The sequence below is a fragment of the Thamnophis elegans genome, chromosome 6 (assembly GCF_009769535.1).
Source record: "Thamnophis elegans isolate rThaEle1 chromosome 6, rThaEle1.pri, whole genome shotgun sequence".
Lineage (NCBI taxonomy): Eukaryota > Metazoa > Chordata > Lepidosauria > Squamata > Colubridae > Thamnophis > Thamnophis elegans.
This window is the reverse complement of record NC_045546.1, coordinates 84,364,075-84,389,395: the sequence shown is the minus strand read 5'-3', so window position 1 is coordinate 84,389,395 and position 25,321 is coordinate 84,364,075. Positions and strand designations below refer to the sequence as shown.

Genomic DNA, 25,321 nt, shown 5'->3' with positions numbered 1-25,321 from the left:
CCTTTCACAGAGGCCCTGAGTTTTATAAATAGGAGCATGATAGTGTAGAATAATCATATCCAAGGACCAGTGGTGGGTTTCAAAAAAGTTTGGAACCTCTTCTGTAAGTGTGGCCTGCTTTCCGGGTCCACTGGTGGAACCTCTTCTAACCGGTTCGGTAGATTTGACAAACCGGTTCTACCGAATAGGTGCGAACTGGTAGGAACCCACCTCTGAGCTCAACTAATGTGACTGGCAATACTGTAGATGATATTGTGATTCGGGCCTCCAGTTTAAAAACAACACTTTACTATTTAGTTGCTCTTCTATCATGTCCAATGTGAACTTTATTAAATCAAAGGTGGTCAAGGCAGATCAGATGTGACCTAATGGTTTGGGATTGAAAAAGTTCTATGTAGCACAGTCAAAATGTGACAAAGTGACAAAGTTTGTAAGATGACTACAGCTTGTCAAGACTAATTTACCTAAATAATTTTTCAGTTCTGTCAAAGTCCTGTAAATATAGTCAATTTACCCATATTGTAAGTGGTTTTAGAGTTTAGAACAGTGTATAGAGAATATGGAGGCTATGATTTATAACTGTAGAAATGGCAATGATGAAACAGTTGCTCAATTATTGGCCTCTAATTTATCTATATAAAATATTACATTATTGACTAAACATATCCCATAAACCATGAATTGTAGACTGCTAAGTGTTCAACAATCCAGCTATTCATGAAGATACAAACTGCCACCAAAAGCAGAAGGTATATGAAATTTGTGATAAATAGTTATAGGTGAGATAAAGTATCCAGTTTTTGGTTCATGAGTTGTTCAAGTTTAGTATACTGTAATTCATAAATTGGATATGATGATGGACTTTATGTTTTATACTGTATTTCTACTGCAATCAAGAGGAGTATTATTGATTGATAATATTTGAGGCTCTGTCAAGTGTCCTACTACAGTGTCTTCCCTCTGTTATAAATCTTTACTCCATCCTTGCTGTAACTTTATTAGATTTTATTCATCACCATACCTGGCTTTTTAAAATAGTTTTGAAGTTTGAATTGTGGAGTGAACCATTTCTGGAGAAATAAATATACTTCACTATGTATTCTGAACCATTATTTTTTTCCTTGACAAATCATCCCTTGGCATCTGAAACTTTTAAAATTACTCTCTTTGGAAAACTGCTTTGATCTGACTCCCTTTTTAATGTACATGCTGAAACATACTTGTCAATAGTGTAGATGAAAATTTTTTGTTTGGAAAGTCACTTCTTGAAGACTTCGAACTCAATTCTTTATTTCAGTGACTTTATTTTCAAACATACTCTTCTTTAATTTCATTGTGAGAAAAATGGGCCGTTTATTTTGTAATTTTGACAGTAGAGTTGAGGGCACTTGGTCCAACACAAAATAGTTTTGAGCTGTGCTGAAACTTACTGAAAACAGATATTGATTTTTCTGTCTCCCCTTGGCTGTGTACCAAAATTGTGATGATGACCTTGTGCTGCATTGCCATTGTGGCATAGTATTAGTACAATATACTGGACTTGATTGACAGATGTAGGTCAATCTTCCCTTGCCAATGTCACATGAGCGGTATTGGCTGTCAAACCTTGCTGAAATGGGAGAGGTTACTGTCAGGAATCTGAAAGGCAGGGAGTATAATTGACTGTGTAACCTGCAGCCTTTCATCTGGAAAAGGAATTATCAGATGAAAAGAGGAAGTGCCACTTTGTCCATCTCCTGAATTCCTTATGATAGAAGTCAGTGGTTCAAGGTTTAAGTGCTGAAACCTTTGCTTTCATCAAGTCCCAAGGAATCTAGACTGTAATGTGATTCAGATGTTTTGGAGTGAGAGCAGGGCAGTGGTGGGTTTCAAAAATTGTTCGAACCCACTCTGTGGGTGTGGCCTCCTTTGTGGGAGTGGCTTGCTGCCCATGTGACCAGATGGGAGTGGCTTGCCGCCCATGTGACCGGATATGAAGATGCCAACGACACTTGTCAGAACCACCTTAAATTATCTCACACACAGCACTGGCATGCCTTAAGAATAGGATGTAAACTTGTTTTTTAAAAGGCATCTTTGGTTTGCGTTAAAACAACTTCAACACACGCAATGTTCTGATTGCACCACAAACGCAGTAGTCATCCTTACCTTTCACAGAGGCACTGCGTTTTATAAATATGAGCATGATAGTGTAGAATAATCATATCCAAGGACCAGTGGTGGGTTTCAAAAATTGTTCGAACCTACTCTGTGGGTGTGGCCTCCTTTGTGGGAGTGGCTTGCTGCCCATGTGACTGGATGGGAGTGGCTTGCCGCCCATGTGACCGGATATGAAGATGCCAACGACACTTGTCAGAACCACCTTAAATTACTTCACACACAGCACTGGGATGCATAAGAATATGATGTAAACTTGTTTTTTAAAAGACATCTTTGGTTTGCGTTAAAGCAACTTCAACACACGCAATGTTCTGATTGCACCACAAACGCAGTAGTCATCCTTACCTTTCACAAAGGCACTGAGTTTTATAAATATGAGCATGATAGTGTAGAATAATCATATCCAAGGACCAGTGGTGGGTTTCAAAAAATTTTGGAAGCTCTTCTGTAGGTGTGGCCTGCTTTCCGGGTCCACTGGTGGAACCTCTTCTAACCGGTTCGGTAGATTTGATGAACCGGTTCTACCGAATAGGTGCGAACTGGTAGGAACCCACCTCTGGAGCAGGGATGCCTTGTTTCCACTCATCTAGCCTTATGCAAACTAGATACTAAGCTAAATATTTCTGAGCAATCTAGACGTAATGGAAAAATGCACCAGACAAACTTGCCAAAGGGATGATGATGGGAACCTGAGTAGACAGAAAAATAATAGGACAATTGTGCCAGACAATTTAGAGAGGATTATGAACATGGCAAGATAGCTGGGACAAATTTAATCAAAGGCTGCTCTTCATAAGCACTTATTATCCATTGCTTTTTCTTTGTACAAGGAGCCATCACTACTATGATATCACTAGCTCTGAGACTTTTTCTTTCCAAATCCTTAGCCTGAATAAGAATTCTCCAAAGGAAAGGAGTTAACAGCTGCCATTCTCTACACACTTAGAACAACAGGATAGAGCAACAAATAAAAGATCTCTATCTTCTCTTGGAATTTTCCCCATCTCTGATAGCTGTTTTTACTTGTTCCTATCTATTTATGTTTTCAATATCTACCTTAAGTTGGGTTTGAAGAACATTTCTAAACATATATTGATAAAACTTAATATCATTTCATGGTTCAGAGTGACAAATCACTAATATAAATTTATTACAGACTTCAAAGAAGTAAGAAATACTACAAACTTGATGCTGTCCAAAACTCTCTGGGTAAAACTATTTTATTCTTAACATTGAAATTTATGCTTTATTTGTAATTATCATTTTTCTCCTTTCCTAGCATAGGAGGGGAAAAAAATTGAAGTGATAGAGGAAAACTAATGTAGATCCTAAAACCAGAAACAAAATTAGAGGTACGGTAGGTACAAAAATTAAAGAGAGTGGTATAAGAGCAATCATAATTGCTATAAAACTGAGAGCAGAGGGAGAATTGCAAGAAAACAAGGAATGCTTCTGTTGCTTATCCATTTTTTTATAACAATAAAACATGTTGGATTTCATCCCGGTTTTCAGAAGAAAGCAGAGATGATGCACATTATAAATGTTGATTTAAGTGAATAGTCTGATATTTTAAAAATACTTTAAAATTTTGGTTTGCTTTTAATTCTTTTTGTTTGTGTGAATGAATTGCTTTTATGTATTAAGTGCCTTGAACCTGGTGAAAGTGGAAAAGCAAATAATTATCTCAGATATGGATTATGATATGGAGTAGGATATTCTAACTCTTAATATTACCTGCTTCTCTCCATCCCCCTCTCTCTCTCTCTCTCTCTCTCTCTCTCTCTCTCTCTCTCTCTCTCTCTCTCTCTCTCTCTCTCTCTCTCTCTCTCTCTCTTTCACACTCTGTGATTATGTTTTACTCCTGCTCATCATCTGATGGTGTGGAATAAAGAAGAAATGTCCTAGTCTTATTCAATAGTCTTCTTTGCAGCCCCAAACTCTTAGAGTTTACTTCAATTTTGGCATGGTGAGATATAAATAGCTGGGCTCCAGAATCCTTCATTCAATTTGTACAGAAGGCGAGGGGAATTTGACTGATGAAAACACTATCGCTGAGTCACAATGCGTGTGAATGCGTGTCTCATGCACCTAGGAAAGGAGCAAAGCATCCAGTGCACACCATGATGCTGCTTTTCACAATGACAGCAGAAATGGCCTATAGTTTGCCACTCAGGTTTTAAGTAGTCACTTGCTTGGCCCTATCCGTCTGAGTGAAAATGCATTGGATCCCTGTTAAGTGGGGGGTGGGGGGATGATTAAATCAACCCACATATATGCTGCATGCTATCTTAGCATGCTGTACCAAGCTAACCAATTTAAAATGCATCATTGCCAATTTCTTTTCATGTTTTGGCGTATTCTACTGAGTAATTGCTTTAAATGATGACTGGAAATGGGTCAGCCTTTTTCCCATGTGAGCGATCCCTCCCGTTTTCATTCCTGACTCTGAATTTTCTGTCAACCCCCCCCCCCCAAAAAAAGCTCTTGCACTTGCTGCAATATATTCAATCTGACATATCTCATTCATTGAAGAAAGCGTCTCTGTGGTATGAAGTTAATGACTGTACAGGCAGCCAGGAACTCAAGTCACTTTTCTTCCTTTTGTCTTATAATAACGAGGGTGACAGGTATAAAAATGCATAGTAAAATGTGTCTGCAACAGTTAATATCAGTACATGCTTCCGCAGAATCATTTTTTAAAATATGCAATGTAACTTTTAAGCTGTAACCAGTTTCCGCTGAGAATTGTAACTCAGGATTTTATTCTTCCTGTTTTTTTAGATTTTTTTTAAAAAGTTTAGATCTTCCGTAGATGAATTTGTCAGTTTCCGCTGCTTCTGTTCTGATTTTCTGTATTCAGTTATTCCATCTTTAAAAGTCCATGTATTTTCCAAGTAGGTTGTATGCATATATTTTGTGCATAATTTGCGTGCAAATTTCTTCCATAAAATTGTCTGAACACTTTGGAATAATTTCCATTTGCATTTCTGTGTGGAATTGCTGCTAGTATATCCTATCTAAATGGCTATATTATTCTGAGATTTGCATCGCAGAATTTGGAGAACTACAATAAGAAGTGCTTTACATATTGATTTGATAAGTAAGAAGTTCATATACTCTTACCAACAATTAGGTATGGGTTATGTTGGGAAATATAACCCCGTAATTTCAGTGTGGTATTAAAGTATATTGTAACAAAATGTTCCATGTTGAGTTTGGCTAGATTAGCAAACACTATATTTATCTATTCAGCTTGATCAGATCAGAGTTCAATCTAGTCTAATGCATATTTGGACCCCATATGAGATATGGTATTTTGATATCATTTAAATTCCTCCATGACCCGACAAATGCGCGAACGTCAAAAGGGCGCCGACAAAACCGCGGCGCTAAAACTGTGATGTCAAAAGCGTGCCGACAACAGCGCGCCGACAACAGCGCGCCGACAGAAGCGCAATTTAATTTAAGGTAAGGTTTAGGGTTAGGGTTAGGGTTAGGGTTAGGGTTAGGGTTAGGGTTTGGTTTAGGGTTAGGGTTACAGCGCGCTTCTGTCGGCGCGCTGTTGTCGGCGCGCTTCAGCGCTCATTCGTCGGCGCGGTTTTGTCACCGCGGTTTAGTCAGGCGCGCTTTTGTCGTTCGCGCATTCCTCAGATATTTCACAGCAGGATTAATATACAAATTCACTTCATAGTTTATTTTGGGAAAAATAGAGGAAAAATACTATGGAATATCCATGCATATTGTACCTTTTGTTTTCTTTTATAGTGTTAACATTTGACATTATCTGTGGGATTTTGTACGTCAAAAAATTTGTAACGAGATTAAATGAGGCAGATACCCTTGCTACTAGAATTAGGGGAATGCACTCAAAAGTAAAAATGAATGCACACCACAATCTAACATTTATATGAACCATTTCATTGATATATTACTGTATTTTCAACTGCCTTTCCCAATCATAGTTTAAAGTATTCAAAACATGAGTGAATTATGTATTCATTTTAAACATTTCTAATATTTAATTAAAATGTTGGGTGGCCCTCAATCAAAGATTTAAAAACTTATAAAATATTTCTTTTTATGTTTAAGGATATGTCCACAAAAATTTTGTAATGTAATCAGACACCAAATTTCTGTTATCATATATGGTGGACATGCCCAAAGGTAAAAAAAAAAGATTGGACAAAAATACATACATTGTTAGAAAAGATGGTAAAGAAGCATATAGAGCTAAAACCCGAAATATTTTTGCTGGGTATCTGTTGTGGCCCAGCAGGAGTCATTGGAGCTGCCACCAGACTCTGACAGCGAGGGGCCCTATGAGTCGGCTCTGGAGGATGTGGAGGACCCTGGACAGGGTTCCGACTCCGAGCAGGGCTCAGAGAGGCTAGTTGGCCACCAGGAGGCACCTGAGCCTTGGACCAGTGGGGAGGAGACAAGGGAAAGTGATCCAGACATCAGCAGTGAGTTGTTCCTGGATGCCCCACACCGAAGAGCTAAAAGGCATCAGGAACTGTTGCGCAGTTACAGGAGGTAATTGCACTCAGCTGGTGGTCATTAGGCTCCTCTCCAGACTATAAAAGGACTGCTTGTGCACACGCCCCTTTTGCAGAAGTCAACGCAGGAACGAATGTCGGAGAAGATTATTGTGAGCTTGGCAGGCTGGATTGCTGCCAAGCCTTATCTGTGCTGGATTGCTGCCCAAGCTTGTCTGTGCCGGTTTGCTGCCAAGGACCTGTCTGTTTGCTAATTAAATGCCATAACTTATCTTTGGCTCAGAGTGTGTGTTGGTGTGGGACAAGGGGGATCAGAACAGGTATCATACCAGAAAAATACATATTTTAAAGGGAATGCATATTTAACATTTGGCAGCATGCCGACCCCATCTGACTTGGTAGGAGGGTAGATCTCTTTGAGGAAAGGTGGTCCTGCAGTTAGTCTGGCCCTATGCTATGCTGTTGGGTGTTCCATCCCTTGATGTTTTTAAGAGGTGACTGTATGGACTGAAGTGGTATATTTTCTCCTGCTTGAGCGGGGGCTGGACTAGAAAACCTCCAAGGTGCCTTCCAATTATCCTATCCTACTCTACTCTACTCTACTCCTATTCTATTCTATTCTATTCTATTCTATTCTATTCTAATGCAAATGATGCAATAAGGCATCCTAATGAAGCAGAGTATGAAATGCTGAAGGAGGATGGAAACAAAACATTAGCTTAAGCCATGACATGTCATCACGATCGTCCTGTGGCACTATAATATTTTAATATGTTTCATTTCTTTCTACTTCTTGTAATAATCTGCTTCTCTTAGTTGTCATGTAAATTCCAATATAAAATAATGCTTGGCTCTGTTATGAATAGTCCATTGAAGAAAAGCACTTGAGCAGGAGATACAATACAATAAATTGATCCTTTAATTCTGCCTTAGCTTTCAGACTTGGGAAATTAGAATGTCTCCTTTTGAATTCCTTCTTAATAGCACTTAAAAAAAAATGTAGCCGTTTCTAATTAGATGCACCAATAGAACTGCCAGCGAGCAATTTTGTGCCCAGCTAAGTTATGTGCATATGGAAGAAAAGTACGTATAGGGTCTCTTCTCTTTCTTGTTAATTTAATTTTTTTTAAAAAAAAATACAAATTAAAAGGGCTAAGAGGACAATCCCAGTCAAAGAGTCCATTTTCACTTTTATTTTTAATAAGAGTAATTTAAAATCCTATTTAATTCCCGGCATCTCAATTTTCAAATAATGTCTTTGAAATATCCATCTATTTGCTGAACATGGCATCTATTCTCTGACAATCTTTAAGCATGAATCAAAGATCTAGTTATTCTTCACATATAATATTTAGTGTCTTCGTGCAACATATCTGAATAGTATATAGAAGATCCCCACCCAACAAATGGAATGCATGTGTATGTATATATGTAGGCAGGCAGGCATGTTTGCATGTGTTTCTATAATTTTACTAAATATTACAATATTAACATTGAAAACCGATACAATCTAAAAGAATAAACAAATGAGGGTGCAGAAAAGAAAGAAAAAAAGAGAAAAAAGTAAAGAGGAATAAGATTATAGCAATGAAAAAGGGGGAAAAAGTAAGTGACTTCCTGCTTCATCACAAGTATAAATAATTTTAGTAGCCAACACATTTTTTAAAAAATTGAACAAATGATTTTTTTTCATATATCATATCACACCTTCCATCTCTTGTCTATAAACAAATCTATAAAGTTTTAACAGTTCAATCCTGATGCCTGATGATGAAAAAAGATGATTAGTTATTTATTTATTTTTTTGCTGATATTTAATTATAATGGTAGCCCATAAAAGAAAGTTCAAGTCGTTTTCGGATTACAATCACAATTAGGACTGGAATTTCCATTGTTAAGCAAGATGATCATAATGTACAATATTGCTTAATGCATTACTTCATGGTGGCAATCTCTGCAGTTCTCTTCTGCCATCATTAGGGAAGAATCGTGGGTCATTAATGAAGCACTTCTTTGCAACTTTCTGCCAGCTTCCAACAACTAAAATCAATAGGGAAGTCTGAAGGAAGCTCCATGTCCCAGGCAGTTTGCAAGCTTATCTGCTGGCTGTGTAAGAAAGGATGTGAGGGAGTCTGTGAGTAGCATGGTGGGGTTTGAGGAGGCTACTGTTTGGAGGGTGGGTGCTCAAGGGTGTGTGTTGTGGCCCAGCAGAAGCCATTGGAGCTGCCACCAGACTCCGAAAGCAAGGGGCCCTATGAATCGGCTTTGGAGGATGTGGAGGACGCTGGACAGGGTTCCGAATCCAAGCAGGACGCAGAGAGGCTGGTTGGACACCAAGAAGCACCTGAGCTTTGGACGGAAGGAAACAAGGGAGTGTGATCCAGACGCCAGCAGTGAGTTGTTCCTGGATGCCTAGCACCGAAGAGCTAATAGGCGTGAGGAACAGTTGCACAGTTACAGGAGGTAATTGCACTCAGCTGGTGGTCATTAGGCTCCTCTCCAGACTATAAAAGGATTGCTTGTGCACATGCCCCTTTTGCAGAAGTCAACGCAGGAACTAATGTTGGAGAACATTATGGTGAGCTTGGGAGGCTGGATTTCTGCCACAGCTTATCTGTGCTGGATTGTTGCCCAAGCTTATCTGTGCCAGTTTGCTGCCAAGGACCTGTCTGTCTGTTAATTAAATGCTGTAACTTATCTTGGGCTCGGAGTGTGTTGGTGTGGGATGAGGGGGGGTCAGAACAGGTGTGTAAATGATGGTAAGTGTGTGTGTGAGTGGCCCAAGGAGGGTGGGGGAGGATGTGGAAGTGGTAGGGAAGGTACAGCTTTGAGTGCAGTGAGGCTCCGGATGGGGGCACATGTGGCAAGGGAGGCATAGTAGCACATCAGGGCTTGAGGTTGCTGCCTCCAGGTGTGTGAGTAACTGGGAAGAGATGCGAGGCTGTGCAGTTGACTGTCATGTTGCAGCACAGGACAATACAACTGGGGAAGGTTTAGATTTAGATTTTTTAGATTTTATTAATATTTGTATGCCGCCCTTTTCCCTGAGGGGACTCAGGGCGGCTCACACAAAATCAGGGGAGGGGAAAACAAACATTGACAAAGAAACATATAGTAAAATAGTCAGCAACATACATTCATCATTCGGGAGGGGCAACTATCCTTGTCCCCAGGCCTGACGGGCTAGCCAGTTCTTAAGGGCTGTGCGGAAGGCCTGGACGGTGGAGAGGGTACGAATCTCCACGGGGAGCTCGTTCCAAAGGGTCGGGGCTACTACTGAGAAGGCCCTCCTCCTTGTAGTTGCCAGCCGACACTGGCTGGCCGATGGAATACGGAGGAGGCCTAATCTATGTGATCTTATTGGTCGCAGGGAGGTAATTGGCAGAAGGCGGTCTCTCAAGTATCCAGATCCACTACCATGTAGGGCTTTATGGGTGACTAGTAGCACCTTGAAGCGCATCCGGAGATCGACAGGTAGCCAGCGCAGCTCGCGGAGGATAGGTGTTATGTGGGTGAACCGAGGTGCACCCACAATCACTCGCGCGGCCGCGTTCTGTACTAGCTGAAGTCGCCGGATGCTCTTCAAGGGCAGCCCCATGTAGAGCACATTGCAGGTGAAGGTGAATGTGAGGGGGACAATTATCTGAACAACTTTGCCAACTTCCACGCCATCTTTCTCACTTTAACTTTGCTTATGGGAAACTGACAGGCTAGGACCTAAACTGTGATCATGGGACTCTGGAACACTGCAACTAACACAAGCTGGTTGCCAACCTCCCAGATCCCAATCATGTGACTGCAGAATGCTAGGAGAGACGGCTCATAAACACCATTCATTCAGCACCATTATGTTGTTAACCAAAGGTTACCTTTATAAATAGCCTAGCCATTTGTAAAGTAGCTTGCTATATTCTTTTTTTTCCCCCTGCTAACTATACTGGTTTCTAGTGCAATAGGACTTTGATATTGTAATCCATACCTTAGATTTGATAGTTTCAAATGAAAATTGAAGAACGTAGTTTAGAGTTCAAAGTTAGGCCTGGTGTCTATCAAAGGTTGATTTTGGTCAAAGACCAGTACAGGGCAAAGCAATTAACAAACAGTTTAGAAATATAGAAATATAATCCCTTTGTTCAGAAATCAGAGTTTATATGTAAGAAAGTATCTGATTGATTTGGATATTTTATCCAATAAGGGGAAATAGAATAGATTTTTTTTTTCTTTTCTGCCTTCCAAACTAGCCGAAGGACATTAAACTGAGCCAGTGTTAAGGTCCTTCTCAACTTGGATAATGTATTGTCAGAGGTGGGTTCCTACTGGTTTGGACCGGTTCTGCCAAGTAGGTAGTCACTTGGGATGCCACACCCCCAAACTGGTTCTATCGGTGGCGGCATAGGCACTGCCATCTTGTTTTTTGCTTCTGTGCATGCGCAGAAGTTTTTTTTACTACTGTGCATGCAAGCATAGCGCACATCAAGCTTGCACGTACCCGAAGCACGTCCCTGAGTGAACCGGTAGTAGCAGAAGCAAGAACCCACTCCTGTGTAAGGTGGTTTAAGTTATCTTGCCAGGCTGAATATTGGCTGCTTTGGGCAGTGAAGAGCTGTCTTGTTTTCTTTCCAGGATGTGATATGAACAAGCCAATTTTCTTGGCTTGTTCGTATCCCAAAGCAAGGACAGCCTCTTGTTAAAAAGCCATAAAAGTACAATTTATCAAGGTATTTATCACGGAGATATTGGTTCCATCTAGCATTAAAATTAACTGCTAATGTCAAAAGTGGGTGGGGATGTCATCCTGGTGCAATCATAGCTTTTCAAATCTAAAGCTTTGTTTGATTTTATGCTGTGTGAAAAGAGAGCAATTTTAACTGCCTGCTTGTTCCACTGTCCAAGAGTAAATAATCAGTACTGAATAACCTTTCAATTCTTGGATCTTCTTTTCCAAGCTAGTGCCCTCTGAATACCTTAGGCCTGGTCCTGAATTTCTAACCACAAAGATCAATGGTACGGAAGTTGGGAGTTTTAAGTCTTGAAGTCCAACATATTCTTCCAAGATTTGAAAAGATGCTTCCAAATCATTGTAAGAACAGTTCTTGTTGCCCCATATCCTCAGTTTTCAGATCCAGGCAGTGGAATTTTGGATTTGTGGGTATTGTGCTGTATTTTTGCCATATTTCATGCATCTCTTTCCACTTATATTGTCCTTTTAATGTTAACTATAATGACTTCATTAACTGAAAATAATTATTATAAAGAAATGTACCAGGACTGTTGACTTACTTAACTAAAATATTATTTGCATGTTTATTAAAGTTCTTTTTTTTTTAATAAAGGAAAGTTTAATTTCACAGCCATTCTTCAAAATGCAATTGTATGTCTTCCGAACAAGCGGTGCTAATTGGGTACAAACAATGTACTCTTTTAATGTTTACAAATTGTGTATATTTCAGATATTGATGCCATAGCATATTGCAGCATAAATTTTGCAAAGAGAAACAGGTCGTTTAAAAAAAGCTTCAAATGGAAAATCAGGGAGGTGAAATGAAGGTGGATTTCTATTAATCAGTAGAATCGTGTTGATTTTTTTAAAAAAAAATATTTTATTCTGAAACGCTCAAGTAAACACTGTAATTCTTTACATTAAGTGAATGTGTACTGAAATAATTAAAGCATCTGGGCCTTTAAAATGATCAGACCATTCCAGTAGAACACCCAAACTGGGAAGTGTTTATTTAGTATTCCAAGCTTTATCCAAAGTGAATGCATACTCTGCCTTTATATTCCTTAAACCCATAAATACCCAGCTAGCCCAAGAATGGGGCTTGAATTTAAAATTACAGTAGAAAACATGAAATCAAATGCCATGATGCTTTTTTTAATGCTCAGGGTTGAGACATCTCCTAATATTAAGTTTTAAGTGGAGAAATGTGTTTCATGTATTTATGTAACCTTTTTCTTGTTCCTGAGCAACTAGTTTTCAGAAGTACACTGAAACCAACACTAGAAATAATATATAGACTATCAGGCTTGATAGGAAGTGATAGTGTTTCCCCCACCCCACAAAAGCAGCAACAAAGTTAAATATCTTTGTTTTTGTTTTCTTTTTTCCCCCAGAATTTTAGGCTAAGAGAAAGAAGGAAACTCCATTTCTAATCAAAGGCCTGATCTTTGCAAAGGAAATAGCACCATCTGCTGATAGCAAAAGCACTGTTGAAATAAACTTTTAGAACTCTTTGTTTTAATCTGGAGCTTGCAAGCATGGAGAGGAAGGTGTTATTTAAGAAAAGGAATTTGAGTTTTCATGCATTATGTACCTATTTTCATATCTTGAGGAAAAGCAAAGTGTAATACCATAGAATGTGTTTAGATTTAATGTTCTGCAGCTCAATACTTTCTGGACTTTTTTTATCCTATGTGAAATGGAGAACAATTAATCAGTGGAACGAGTTGCCTTCAGAAGTTGTGGGTGTACCGTCACTGAAGATTTTTAAGAGGAGATTGGGACAGGCATTTGTCTGGAATGGTATAGGGTTTCCTGATCAAGCAGGTTGTTGGTTTAGAGATCCTTCCAACTGTGTTATTCAGTTAAACCATGAAAAATTTCTGAATAGATTCAAAAAAAGTTTGCATTTATCTACCAATGACCTGAACTGAGAAGGAAGAAGAAGAGGAAGAGGAGGAAATATATACTGAGGGCTTCATGTATGGAAAATTAAAATGTAGGAATTTGGGTTTTTAAAAAAATAAATGCATGAAAAATTGAAAGCCATGTATCTTGGCCCCCAAACAAGAAAATGGGTTTTCAATAGTTGGTTATAAAATTTGCCAGATTATTTTTTTTTTTCCCATTTCAAACTGATCCAAGCACAAATGAACAGGACCATGGACAGCTCACTGTGAAAATGCATTAAGAGTCAGGCATAATACCAGATTTGCAGACACATCAAGCAGAGTTGCCTTTCATTCCAGTACCGTTCCGCGAAATATTAGATGCTTCTAATGTTCCTGTTGGGTATAATTGAATAGAATGGATGCCCCCTTGTTTCTGGAAGACAACACTACAAAATCAATGCCTATGATTTCATTTTAGAAATAGCTTTTGTAGTTTTGCTTCAGAACATAAGTGGAAAATAGCCAAGAAAGGGCTTAGAATCCTTACATCCAGACCTATAAATCCAGTATCCACTCACCATACAAAACATAAGTGGCTTATTTATGTAGCTACTAAAAACTGCTGTTCAGTTACAGTGAAGAATCATATACCTGTATTCCATAAGGAAGTTGCTGGATTAAATCAGGTGTATATGGCACAGGCAAAGAAATGGAAAAAGAAATATCAGGCAGTATGGTTAGAAATCTACCCAGTCGAAACCCTAGTGATTTATAGATCAGCAAAGGTTTTGAACTGGGGCAGTTAAATAATAGCAGTGATAGAAATACTCCCATGCAGTCTGAATGAAGAAAAAAAAGGAGTAACTATTTCTATAAGAGAAGTGTGGCCCCATTTCTGGTAATAAAAACAAAAAGACATCCATCCTTTCTAAGTGCACGAGGTCTCCTATCTTCCACTTGTCTCCTGTTGCTAGATCTTAAAGTTCAAATAAAACGCAATGTGTTTCAGTTGGATACCTGAAACCTTTTCATCTTTATGTTGGACAGCAAATTATATATCCCGTTCAAAAAGAAGTACTATTTTTATAAAATATATGCCTTTTTTTCTAACCAAATGCTAATGTTTTAAACCAGCCCTAGTTCTTGCTAACATCTTGAACAAATGTCCATAATGTTAAGCTTTTCTTAATAAGAGCTGAATGCAGGCTTACTTCTGGTATCTTTCATTAACTAAGGGTTGTGATTTTTTTTTTTTTTACATTAATGAGCATTTTAAGTTTTGTTTTCTTTTACCTAAACAAAGTGGCATCATCATAAATATTAGTATTTCGACTTCTGTTTTTTTTTTATTCTAGCTGTTGTTACTTCCAATTCTGTCATTCTTATAGTGCATCACTGAACAATTTAAATAAATATGAGAACAATATGCATCCTTGGGTTACTCCCTTCCCTATTCTGAACTAATCTTATTCTCTTTATTCTCAAAAGGATACTCAGATTAGGGTTAAGGTTAGCTTTATAAATTCCATATCCTTGTATGATCTACACAATCAAATAGTTCACTCCGGTCAGGAAAACAAAAAGAAATATCCTTTATAAATTATTTTTCTCTGTCCATTATCCATCTTATGTTAGCTTTTTGACCAATTTTTCTGTTCATACTTTCTGAAATCTGCCTGTTCATTTGGCTTTTCTGCTATCATGTTTGGCATTTTCCTTCTCTCCTTTCTGACAAGCTGACCCACATTTACTATTTTTGTAGTATCTGAAATAAAACTTCATGTATATGAGGAATGATTTTCTTGTATCTTTCTTCTATCAGTATATATACCAATCCTTTCCAGTTGTTTGGTCACAGGATCTTGATCCAATCAACAAAGACAGTAAGGATGTGAATTCATCTTGATCTCTCAGTATTACCAAGTATATTATCTTTTTAAAAAAATATTTTGGAATACTTCGCCAGTATAAGGCACTTGAATGGGATGTGGTGGCTCAGTGGCTGAGAACGCTGAGCTTGTCAATCAGAAAGGTCGGCAGTTCAGAGGTTTGAATCCCTACTGCCGCGTAATGGAGTGAGCTACCGTTACTTGTCCCAGCTTCTGCCAACCTAGCAGTTTGGAAGCATGTAAAAATGCAAGTAGAAAAATAGGGACCACTTTGGTGGGAAGATAACAGTGTTCCATGCACCTTCGGCATTTAGTCATACTGGTTACATGACCACAGAGACATCTTCGGACAGCGCTGGCTCTTCGGCTTTGAAATGGAGATGAGCACCTACCCCGTAGAGTCAGGAATGAGTAGCACATATATGCAAGGGGAACCTTTACCTTTATAAGGCACTTCTTTACTGTCATTATTTCTGCCTCTCAATTGATGTTGCTTGGAGACAGGTGCCTCTCTAACAGTGTTTTGCGTGTTATAATAGTAATATAATATAATGTCCTTCTGAGTCAATTTTGTGTATAAAATAGCTCAATATCTACATAAAATTGCTGTAGGAATATTGGAGGAAAGGGGCATTTGTGATGCTACGGAGAGATCTCTTTATTGTACACCTGGCTTTGGGGAGGTGAAGTGGTAATTCAGGGGTATGTTTCATTTTCAGTTTCCTCAAAAAGTTTCACATTCCCATACACTTGTTCTGCCCTGTGTTTGGATGATGGTGGTGTCAATTTGGAAAGACAATCAGTTAATGTCTATGAATGTTGTGCATTATGAATGACATTATATCAATTTGTATGAATGTTCAAATGTTGTACAACCCTCTATTTCTGTTCCCACTCCATGTGTGTGTCAGTAATTATATTCCTTTTAGAATTTTGGCCTGCCACACTTTCTGCCACACTTTCTCTTATTTCATTATGCTGTTTCATTAGTATAGTTGATGGGAGGGGGGAATAGACAGGAGTAGGATTGTGGAATGTGTTGTTGTCATTCTTTACTAGAAGCCAAGGTCATCCTTTGTCTCCGCACCAGTACACCTAACCGGAAGAAGCTGGGTGTGGATGCCAGCGTGGAAGGAGGAGATTGGACCATGTGATGGATTTATGGGTGTGGAGACAAGTTCATGAACTTTTAACTGGGTGGAATTCTGATGTCATTTCCAGTATTGGGATTAACACAGATGTGCTAAGATGTCTGCTTTATTAAATTGGAACCAAAAGGATTGTTTTGCCTTGGACTCTGATTTAATTCTACATGATACTAGGAACACTGACAGTGTGGTGTTTTACTTAAAAACATTCTCTACTGTTTTAGGGTCAGGTAAGGGGAGAATGCAAAAGAATTCTGGTTCTTACTCTTACTTAAAGGCCCAAACATATACTGATTAACATTCCGTGTCTTAAATTGAATACAAATTTGAGGTGAATTTGCATAAATCTTCTGTTCTGTCATGGAAGGGTGATCAAACAGGGTGTCTAAATAGAAAATGAGCAAAGGTTCAACAGAAATAAAGGGCTGCTTTCAAAACAGCACCAAGATAGTTACAAAAAGAAGCTAAGGATAAATGTCCCAAATAATATGTAAGGAAATCTTAATCCCAATTTTTCTTTTTAAAAAAAATCTTCAATAAGAATTAATCCCAATGCATTATATGTTTCTTTAATTCAGAAGAAAAGAATCTCAAAAGTGATTCTCCTTTACAAACAGTATTCTTCTTCTGAATATTTTATTTTACATCTGTCGCTCAATTGCGGTAAATTCCCCTTGCTATGTAGCAAGTTAATGCTGAAGATTTAGACTACATTCTATACAAGCATATCTGAATAAATTAGATTTCCTTCTGAATAGACATACATAGGATTGCTTTTACAAGCTTATCTTTGTAAGGGAGAGCTTATTTTGAATCATTTGCTTCTCTGAATGAACAATTGATAGAGTGTTACTTCTTTTGGTTATCACTGCAATGTATATGACTTAGCAAGAGCCTCAATTGACAGTAAAATGTATGTCCTGTTAAATTAGATAACTGAATCCTTCCCTCCCTCTACCCAAGAAATTTTCTTTAAGCTTATGAAAAATTCGGACTACAAATAGATTTTTCAAATGTAGCAAGATTACAATCATATATTAAGGGGGGAAGGAATTCTGGATTAAACTTTTCATTGAACTAGATTATTCTCCAGGGCATCGTGGGAGGGGCCACAGATGGGTTATTACCACAGCCTGATTGGCCGAGACTGAGTGCCAATCTTAAAGCCACGCCTCTTCCTTCATAGCTCCAGTTTGTCACTCAGTCTGGTCAAAATGACTGTGTTTTTGATTAGCCCTTGCTAAATAACTCTTTACCTTTATTTGGTTTACTTAAATTGGCTATTCTAAATTCTAGATTGTGGGCTGCTGTCTTGCTAAAGGGGCCATTCGCGTTGCACCTAATTAGGATGCAGAAAAAAAGCCTAATTAGGTTTTTCAAATGTAGCAAATTAGAATCATATATGAATGGGGGGAGGGAATTCTGGATTAAACTTCTCATTGAACTAGATTATTCTTTCCCATTAGAAAAGTTATCGTTTTGTCAGGATAATTTAAAACTTTTGGTTGCATCCATAGATATAAGGATTTGAAGATATTTCTCTAAATATTATGGTAAATCTAAGAAGTTGAGAAATAATTTGTTGGACCTAGTCAGAGGTGGCTTCCTACCAGTTCTCACCTATTTGGTAGAACCGGTTCGTCAAATCTACCGAACCGGTTAGAAGAGGTTCCACCAGTGGACCCGGAAAGCAGGCCACACCTACAGAAGAGGTTCCAAACTTTTTTGAAACCCACCACTGGTCCTTGGATATGATTATTCTACACTATCATGCTCATATTTATAAAACTGAGTGCTTCTGTGAAAGGTAAGGATGACTACTGAGTTTGTGGTGCAATCAGAACATTGCGTGTGTTGAAGTTGTTTTAACGCAAACCAAAGATGCCTTTTAAAAAACAAGTTTACATCCTATTCTTATGCATGCCAGTGCTGTGTGTGAAGTAATTTAAGGTGGTTCTGACAAGTGTCATCGGCATCTTCATATCAGGTCACATGGGTGGCAAGCCACTCCCACAAAGGAGGCCACACCCACAGAGTAGGTTCGAACAATTTTTAAAACCCACCACTGGACCTAGTCTACGACCAGTCTTTTCTGCTACGTACATCTGAGCAACATGAACACACATTGGCAATATACGCAGCAGTTGGAGCATATGCTTAGTATAAATTGGATGTTTCTCTGTCTGTATCTGTCAAGAGAGCATAGAGAATATTAAAGCAGTCCCTTTTATTCAGGAAAGATACATCATTTGATTAGAGCAAGGAAACAAGAAATGAAGTCCTACTTTGTAGCAACTGTTTTCACTTCCCATGGTGACCCATGTTAAGCACTTACTAGACATACAATGACTGAGTTAGTCTTACCAGTATAATGGTAACATGCTCAACATTTCCTGATCTGTGCCATTTTTGTGACATGAGGTTATATTTTGCCCATCAGTTCTGGGAGTTGTATGTGCAGAATAATTATCAAAGGGGGTATCTCAATTAACATCAAGGACATTGGAAAGAAAATTGTAAGTGCTTGATCTTTGCAGTTACATAACTTGTCTACATGGGTTCAAAGACACAGTATGATATTCTTTAAGTCAGACTTGGCTCCAAGTAATTTCATGGATATATCCAAAAAAGTTGGTTTTATTTTTTGGTCGTCTGTATTTTTTGCTACTCTTCCTATTTAGTTACCAAGGTGGCATTTTCAAATATTATCTGGATTGCTTTGCACTAATAGTTTGTTCTTTTGAGACGTGGACATTCTTCTATTATGGCATGATAGATAAATGGAGTCAACTATTCTATTTTTGCAACTCCTTTCCATGCATTTTTAGATACAGATCATTAAGTTGTAATGTTGAACAAACTCCCTTTTCAACGTTGCCCACTAGAAATGCATAAAGTTAATCTAATGTGGAAATCAAGAAAGGCTGCATTAAAAATAAAATCAGGGAAAACTAATTTGGATTAGTTACAAATATTTTAATAATTTACATTAAGGGGAAATAAAGGAAGATCATTTTCACCTATGTAGAAAGCTCAGTTTCAGATATGCAATTATTCTCAGCCTTGATTATTTTCCTACTTTTTAAAAATAAAACCAGAATAAAACAAAGGAAAGTTGCTAGTTTTTAAGCATCCAAGAATAAGCCCTTTTACCACCTTTCCCCTCTCTTTCTCTTCTTCTCTCTTTTACACACACACTCACATATACACACCTTATATTGTATTCCTTCCCACTCCCATATAATACTACGAAATTGATTTGTGATGCAATGGAGCTATTCTAGAGTATTGTGTGGAGTCCTTGGTATTCTCTGAGAATGACTCCCCCCCCCCCCATAAAGATGTTTTGTTATTCAACTGGATGACATCTTCTATTCTAGAATGGACAAGGATTTGCTCTCTAATTATATACAGTTGGTTCTCTTGTCAGAATTTGCAATAATATTTTCTCCTTGGTAGTTCCTTGAGCCGAGGTGGCGCAGTGGTTAGGGTGCAGTACTGCAGGCCACTTCAGCTGACTGTTATCTGCAGTTCGGCGGTTCTAATCTCACCGGCTCAAGGTTGACTTAGCCTTCCATCCTTCCGAGGTGAGTGAAATGAGGACCCAGACTGTGGGGGCGATATGCTGACTCTGTAAACCGCTTAGAGAGGGCTGAAAGCCCTATGAAGTGGTATATAAGTCTAACTGCTATTGCTATGCTTGATTGTTTAATCTACATTGGTAGTTCCTCCATCTGGGTATTGTTTTCAACTCAATATGTTTGTCTCATGTTTTTCATTATTAGTGTATGGCATTGTTATACTAGTGAGGAGACTATAATGCTAATGCAGAGTAGTAGTTTGGCTGCCATTTTTCCAACTCTATTGTGTTACATGCTCACATGCTTTCTAAGGTAGGCTACGGGAGGATGAGCTAGCTTCACACCAGAAAGAAAGACAAGTGGCTCTTTCTGCAGCATCCTCCTCCTTCCACTGAAACCACCTCACAAACAGGCATTGCAACCAGGAACTTCAAAGCCAGCAGTAATTTGAACACCTGCACAAAGCACCAGCTCATCTCTCTACCAAGCGGTACCTATTTATCTACTCACATAGAATATGCTTTCAAACTTCTAGGTGGAGAGAAGCTGAGGTGAATGATGGGAGCTCACCTTACCATATAGTGCTAGTACTCGAAACACTGGAGCAGAGACCATCTTCAGTGTCATTAAGCCCCTGATCCACCATGCCTTGTCTGATGTTAATCCTGGAGTCAATCTCTTCTTATTTCAGTATTGATTGCTTGTAAAGAGTTTCTTTTATTTCTTCTTCACTTTTGTATTGCCTCTTTTGAATGGTATGTAAATGTGGTTTATCTGTATTTGCCTGTTGATGACTAATTTATCTGAGTGCCAAACTTCCAGGAATTTTCTAGAATTTTTGGCTTTAGCTTGGTGTAGGATGCTCACAGTTTCCCAGATAAAACTGTAGTTAAGTCTGTCCATGTGGTGTGAAATTAAGTAGTTTTCATCATACTGCTAGTGGATGGATGCTCTCTGCTACTCTTCAGCCTATCTATCTTGCATAGTGGCTGTCTCAGTTTTTCCTTATCACAAGGGGAAGCAATATAGCTATAACAGTTTAGGGGGATTAGTTTATGTGTACCTATAGTCAAATTCTTTAAGAAGAACATTTTTTTCAGAAAATACAATTGTTACTATATAGGCACTTTAAGGCAGTGTGAGATGCTAAGAGAATGTTAGTAAGATTAGCAATATGCTAGCTAATTTATTTAAGTGATTACCATGTTCCATATTCAAATGTAGAGACTATTTCACAGGTTTAAATCCTTCTTAGCTTTGTGTGAATTAATATTCAAGGGGTAGAACTAGCAATATCAATAGCACTTAGTTAGATTAGTTAGACTTAGACTTATATACCGCTTCATAGGGCTTTCAGCCCTCTCTAAGCAGTTTATACAGAGTCAGCATATCGCCCCCAACAACAATCCGGGTCCTCATTTTACCCACCTCGGAAGGATGGAAGGCTGAGTCAACCTTGAGCCGGTGAGATTTGAACAGCCGAACTGCTGAACTGCAGTCAGCTGAAGTAGCCTGCAGTGCTGCATTTAACCACTGTGCCACCTCGGCTCTTAGACTTATATACTGCTTTTACAGCCCTCTCTAAGCAGTTTAAAGAATCAACATATTGCCCCCAACAATCTGTATCCTCATTTTACCTACCTCTGAAGGAAGGAAGGCCAAGTCAACCTTTAGCTGGTCAGAATCACATTCCTGGCTGTGAGCAGTAAGATAGCCTGCAATATTGCTTTCTAACCACTGCGCCACATCTCCTTTGTTTAAATACTTTAATATGTATCTGAATTATAAGAACCTTATATATTAAATTGATAAAAATATTTTTGTAGGGTAATTGTGGCCCAAGTATAATCCCAAAATCTTCTGTCACAGTCTTGTGAATCCTGTCTTAAAATCTAGTTCTGCAAGTTTTTGCCCAACACTGATCTATGTGAAGTTTGCTTAGTGTTAAATACCCATAAGTAAGATGTTGGGTAGAAATTAAGCATTTGTTCTTGGAAACATTCACTAAATTACATATTTAATAATTAAGAAGCAGGGGAATAAAGTGCATTATTCAGACCTTTTTGCTCATATTGACAATACCAGAGCTGTACCTAATGATGTGCAAGGACACAAGCAATTTTTTTTTAAATTTGCATAATATTTTTATTTCCGTTTCATTCTATACAATCACATGTTTACTGTGCATAACCGGGGCATATAACATTGAGTAATAAACACAGCCCTCACTTATATAGAAAATGCCCCCTGCAATACAAACCGAGTATAGCACCTTGACCCACCATACACCCTCTTTCAACCCCCTCCAACTTTCATTCTTCCTTCTCACATACCCCTCTACACCTACTTCCCCTCCCCCTCTATCTAACCCTAACCCTATCACTCCCTCTCTTAATCCATTCCCTCCCTTCCTTCTCCTCCTCCTCTCTCTCCCCCTCTCCACCCTCCTTCTTCTTTCACTCAGCTCCTCCCTTCGGTATACTTCTATTACCTTCCAATATTCGGTTTGTTCTAACACTAACATTAAAAAGCCACAAGCAATTTTTAAATGCCTTTCAGACGTTAATACTAGTAATTGTTAATGTAGCAAGCGGATGATTATTATATATTTTTTTGGATTAATCATGCTCATTGCTTCAATAAAATAAAATGCATTCCATATGATACAGGATCATTTCTGTCCTTCCTACCTAGTCTTGGTTCTTTATTATCCACATTTTCCCCCTTTTTTGGATGTACAGTCCCTAACCCTACTCAAAGGTCAAATACAGCGCTCATCCTGAAAAAGATTTCAGAAAGACATGCTGATAATTGTATATAGGTTACCTTATCTGCAAAATATGTTGTTCCAATAGTGTTTTCAACTTTTTTCTGAATGGTGGTAAACAATTTGGGCATTTTTTAAAGTAGGTTTTATGTACAGAGGAAAGATAGTAGCCAGATCCAAGATTTATTTCAGCTGTGCTCAGAAAATACATTAGTATCTGACCATAGCAATGGGTATGTCTTTTTTGTGGGGGGGGGGGGAGAATTTGAGAGATCATATAGCATAATCAGTATTTAACATATACAAGAATTCCTGTTAAAAGTAACAATGTTAGAAAACTGCCCATTAGGTCTATTCAAATTACAATCAGTAGTTTGGCTCAAAATATCCTGATGTCTAATGGTAATCTTCAAAATGGTGTCGGATGTTTTGCACGTCCAAGTATGCATTTCAAGACTAAATGTAAATCTATGCTTCCTTCTTTCTGCAACCTCTGTGAGTCATGTATACAGCTTTTCATAAATTATAATCAGAAATGGCTGAGCTGTTCATGTGGAGGCTGTTACATCTGGAATGAAAAAAGGAGGAGGAAATACATATTCACAGCATTTTGAGGGATCAAAATAGCAGATGAGAATTGTTCTTTGTTTCTAGCATCTAGAATATTGATAAAGGCAGCAGCTCCTATTTAATATATAGATATATAGGACAAACACTGCAAGTTGAAAAGAAAAAAAAAAGTTAGACCTAGATCAGATCTTTCTTGTATCATTACTCATGTTAGAATTGACTGCAGGAATATATCTTCACAACATGGTATGATTATTTTTACCAGCTCTTCATATCGCTGTTTCATATATTTTCACAGTTATAAAGCTTTACTAAATCTTCCAGTGCCTGGTTGAAAAAGCATATCCTGAGCCACAGAGATCTTTCTACTACAAAACAGCGATATGGAGACTTTGAAATCTTTTACAGAGTTTCTGCCCCACCAAGAAAAAGATAGATTACATATTTAAGTTTTTTTCTTTGGGGTGTGTAATTATTATATTTCACTTTTTGTTATACGTGACCAATGTACATTTGATGGTTTTGTCCTTCCATCCTCACAACAGTTCTTTGAAATAGGCTGGGAATAAGTGATTTCATTCAAAATAATCCAAAAAAATCTTCACAGCTGAATGGTTTTTTGAACTTGGATCTTCCCATTTTAGCTCTATATCTGATCACCATACAATTACTGCCTTGAATGATTGATGTACATCTCCCCATTTGTAAATACATTTGAAATAGCTTCAAATCCTCCCTTCGTAATAATGCTTATGTGATTTTTTTTTAAAAAAAAATGTGGCTTTGGATTGGTTTAGAATTAAGAAAGATTCTTTGTCTCATAGAGTTGCCTCTATGAAGATAGCAGTTGCTGAAGGCAAAATGAGAGTCTTAACATTCCCAAATGACCAAGCACTCTACTTCTTCTTAGAAAAGAATAAAAACTGAGCAAATTAAACCAAATCCCATTTGTGTATGTTTTGCCACCTTGAAATTCTATGATTACAAAACCCAGAATTTTAGGACATTGTTATAATAAACATATGTTGCATCACAACAGAGTTATCCAAAATGGTGCTATTTTTAAAGTGTTGTTTTACTGTTTTATCTGTTTAGCTTTTTAGCTACTGCAATGCACTCTACATGGGGCAGCCTTTGAAGAGTATTCGGAGACTACAACTCGTCCAGAATGCAGTCGCGCGAGCGATTGTGGGTGCACCTCGGTACACCCACGTTACACCTATCCTCCGCGAGCTGCACTGGCTACCGATCGGTCTCTGGATACGCTTGTGCTAGTCGTAATTTATAAAGCCCTTCATGGTATTGGACCTGGGTACTTGAGAGACCGCCTGCTGCCAATTACCTCCCATAGACCCGTTAGATCTCACAGGGTCGGCCTCCTCCGGGTTCCGTCTACCAGCCAGTGCCATCTGGCTACCACCCGGGGGAGGGCCTTCTCTGTAGCAGCTCCAGCCCTTTGGAATGAACTCCCCGTGGGGATTCGGACCCTCACCTTTCTCCAGGCCTTCCGGAAAGCCGTCAAAACCTGGCTGTGCCGGCAGGCCTGGGGTTGATGAGTTCCCCTCCCCTCTCGACTTGTATGGATGTATGACTCTTGTGTATTTTAATTATGTGTATTGTGTTTGTATCCCCTTTTCCCCTTTTGAGTTGTTCGCCGCCCTGAGTCCCTCCCGGAGAAGGGCGGCATACAAATAAGCTAAATCTAAATCTAAAAAATCTAAATCTAAATGTGTCGTTCCTTTCACAGGGGCATATGTGCTGCAGGTCAAAGCAACTGATGCTGATGACCCAACCTATGGAAACAGTGCCAGAGTGGTTTATAGCATTCTTCAGGGACAGCCATATTTCTCCATTGATCCCAAAACAGGTAATTGACATTCATTCCTTTGGAGTGTTTTCTTCTTTTCTCTTCCATGTTTCAGGCTGATTTGGCACTTACTGTATCTCAGCACTCTTTATCTAATTACAAAGGAAGAAAAGAAAGGCCATTAATGCTCACTGGAAAATGCCAACTGCTTTCTTTTGATAATACAACTGAATTCCCACTTCAGAAGCAACTGCTGAACAAAAGGACTAAACAGATGCTAAAGAACTGTGT

At 38.5% G+C, this 25,321-nt stretch overlaps 1 protein-coding gene across 1 annotated transcript in view; it reads left to right on the top strand.

Moving 5' to 3' along the window:
* LOC116510360 (cadherin-12-like) overlaps positions 1-25,321 on the top strand; it is a 161,894-nt gene that overhangs the window by 74,033 nt on the left and 62,540 nt on the right. The window contains 1 exon segment of the mRNA XM_032219878.1: positions 24,971-25,090. Coding sequence (XP_032075769.1) covers positions 24,971-25,090 — 120 coding nt within the window.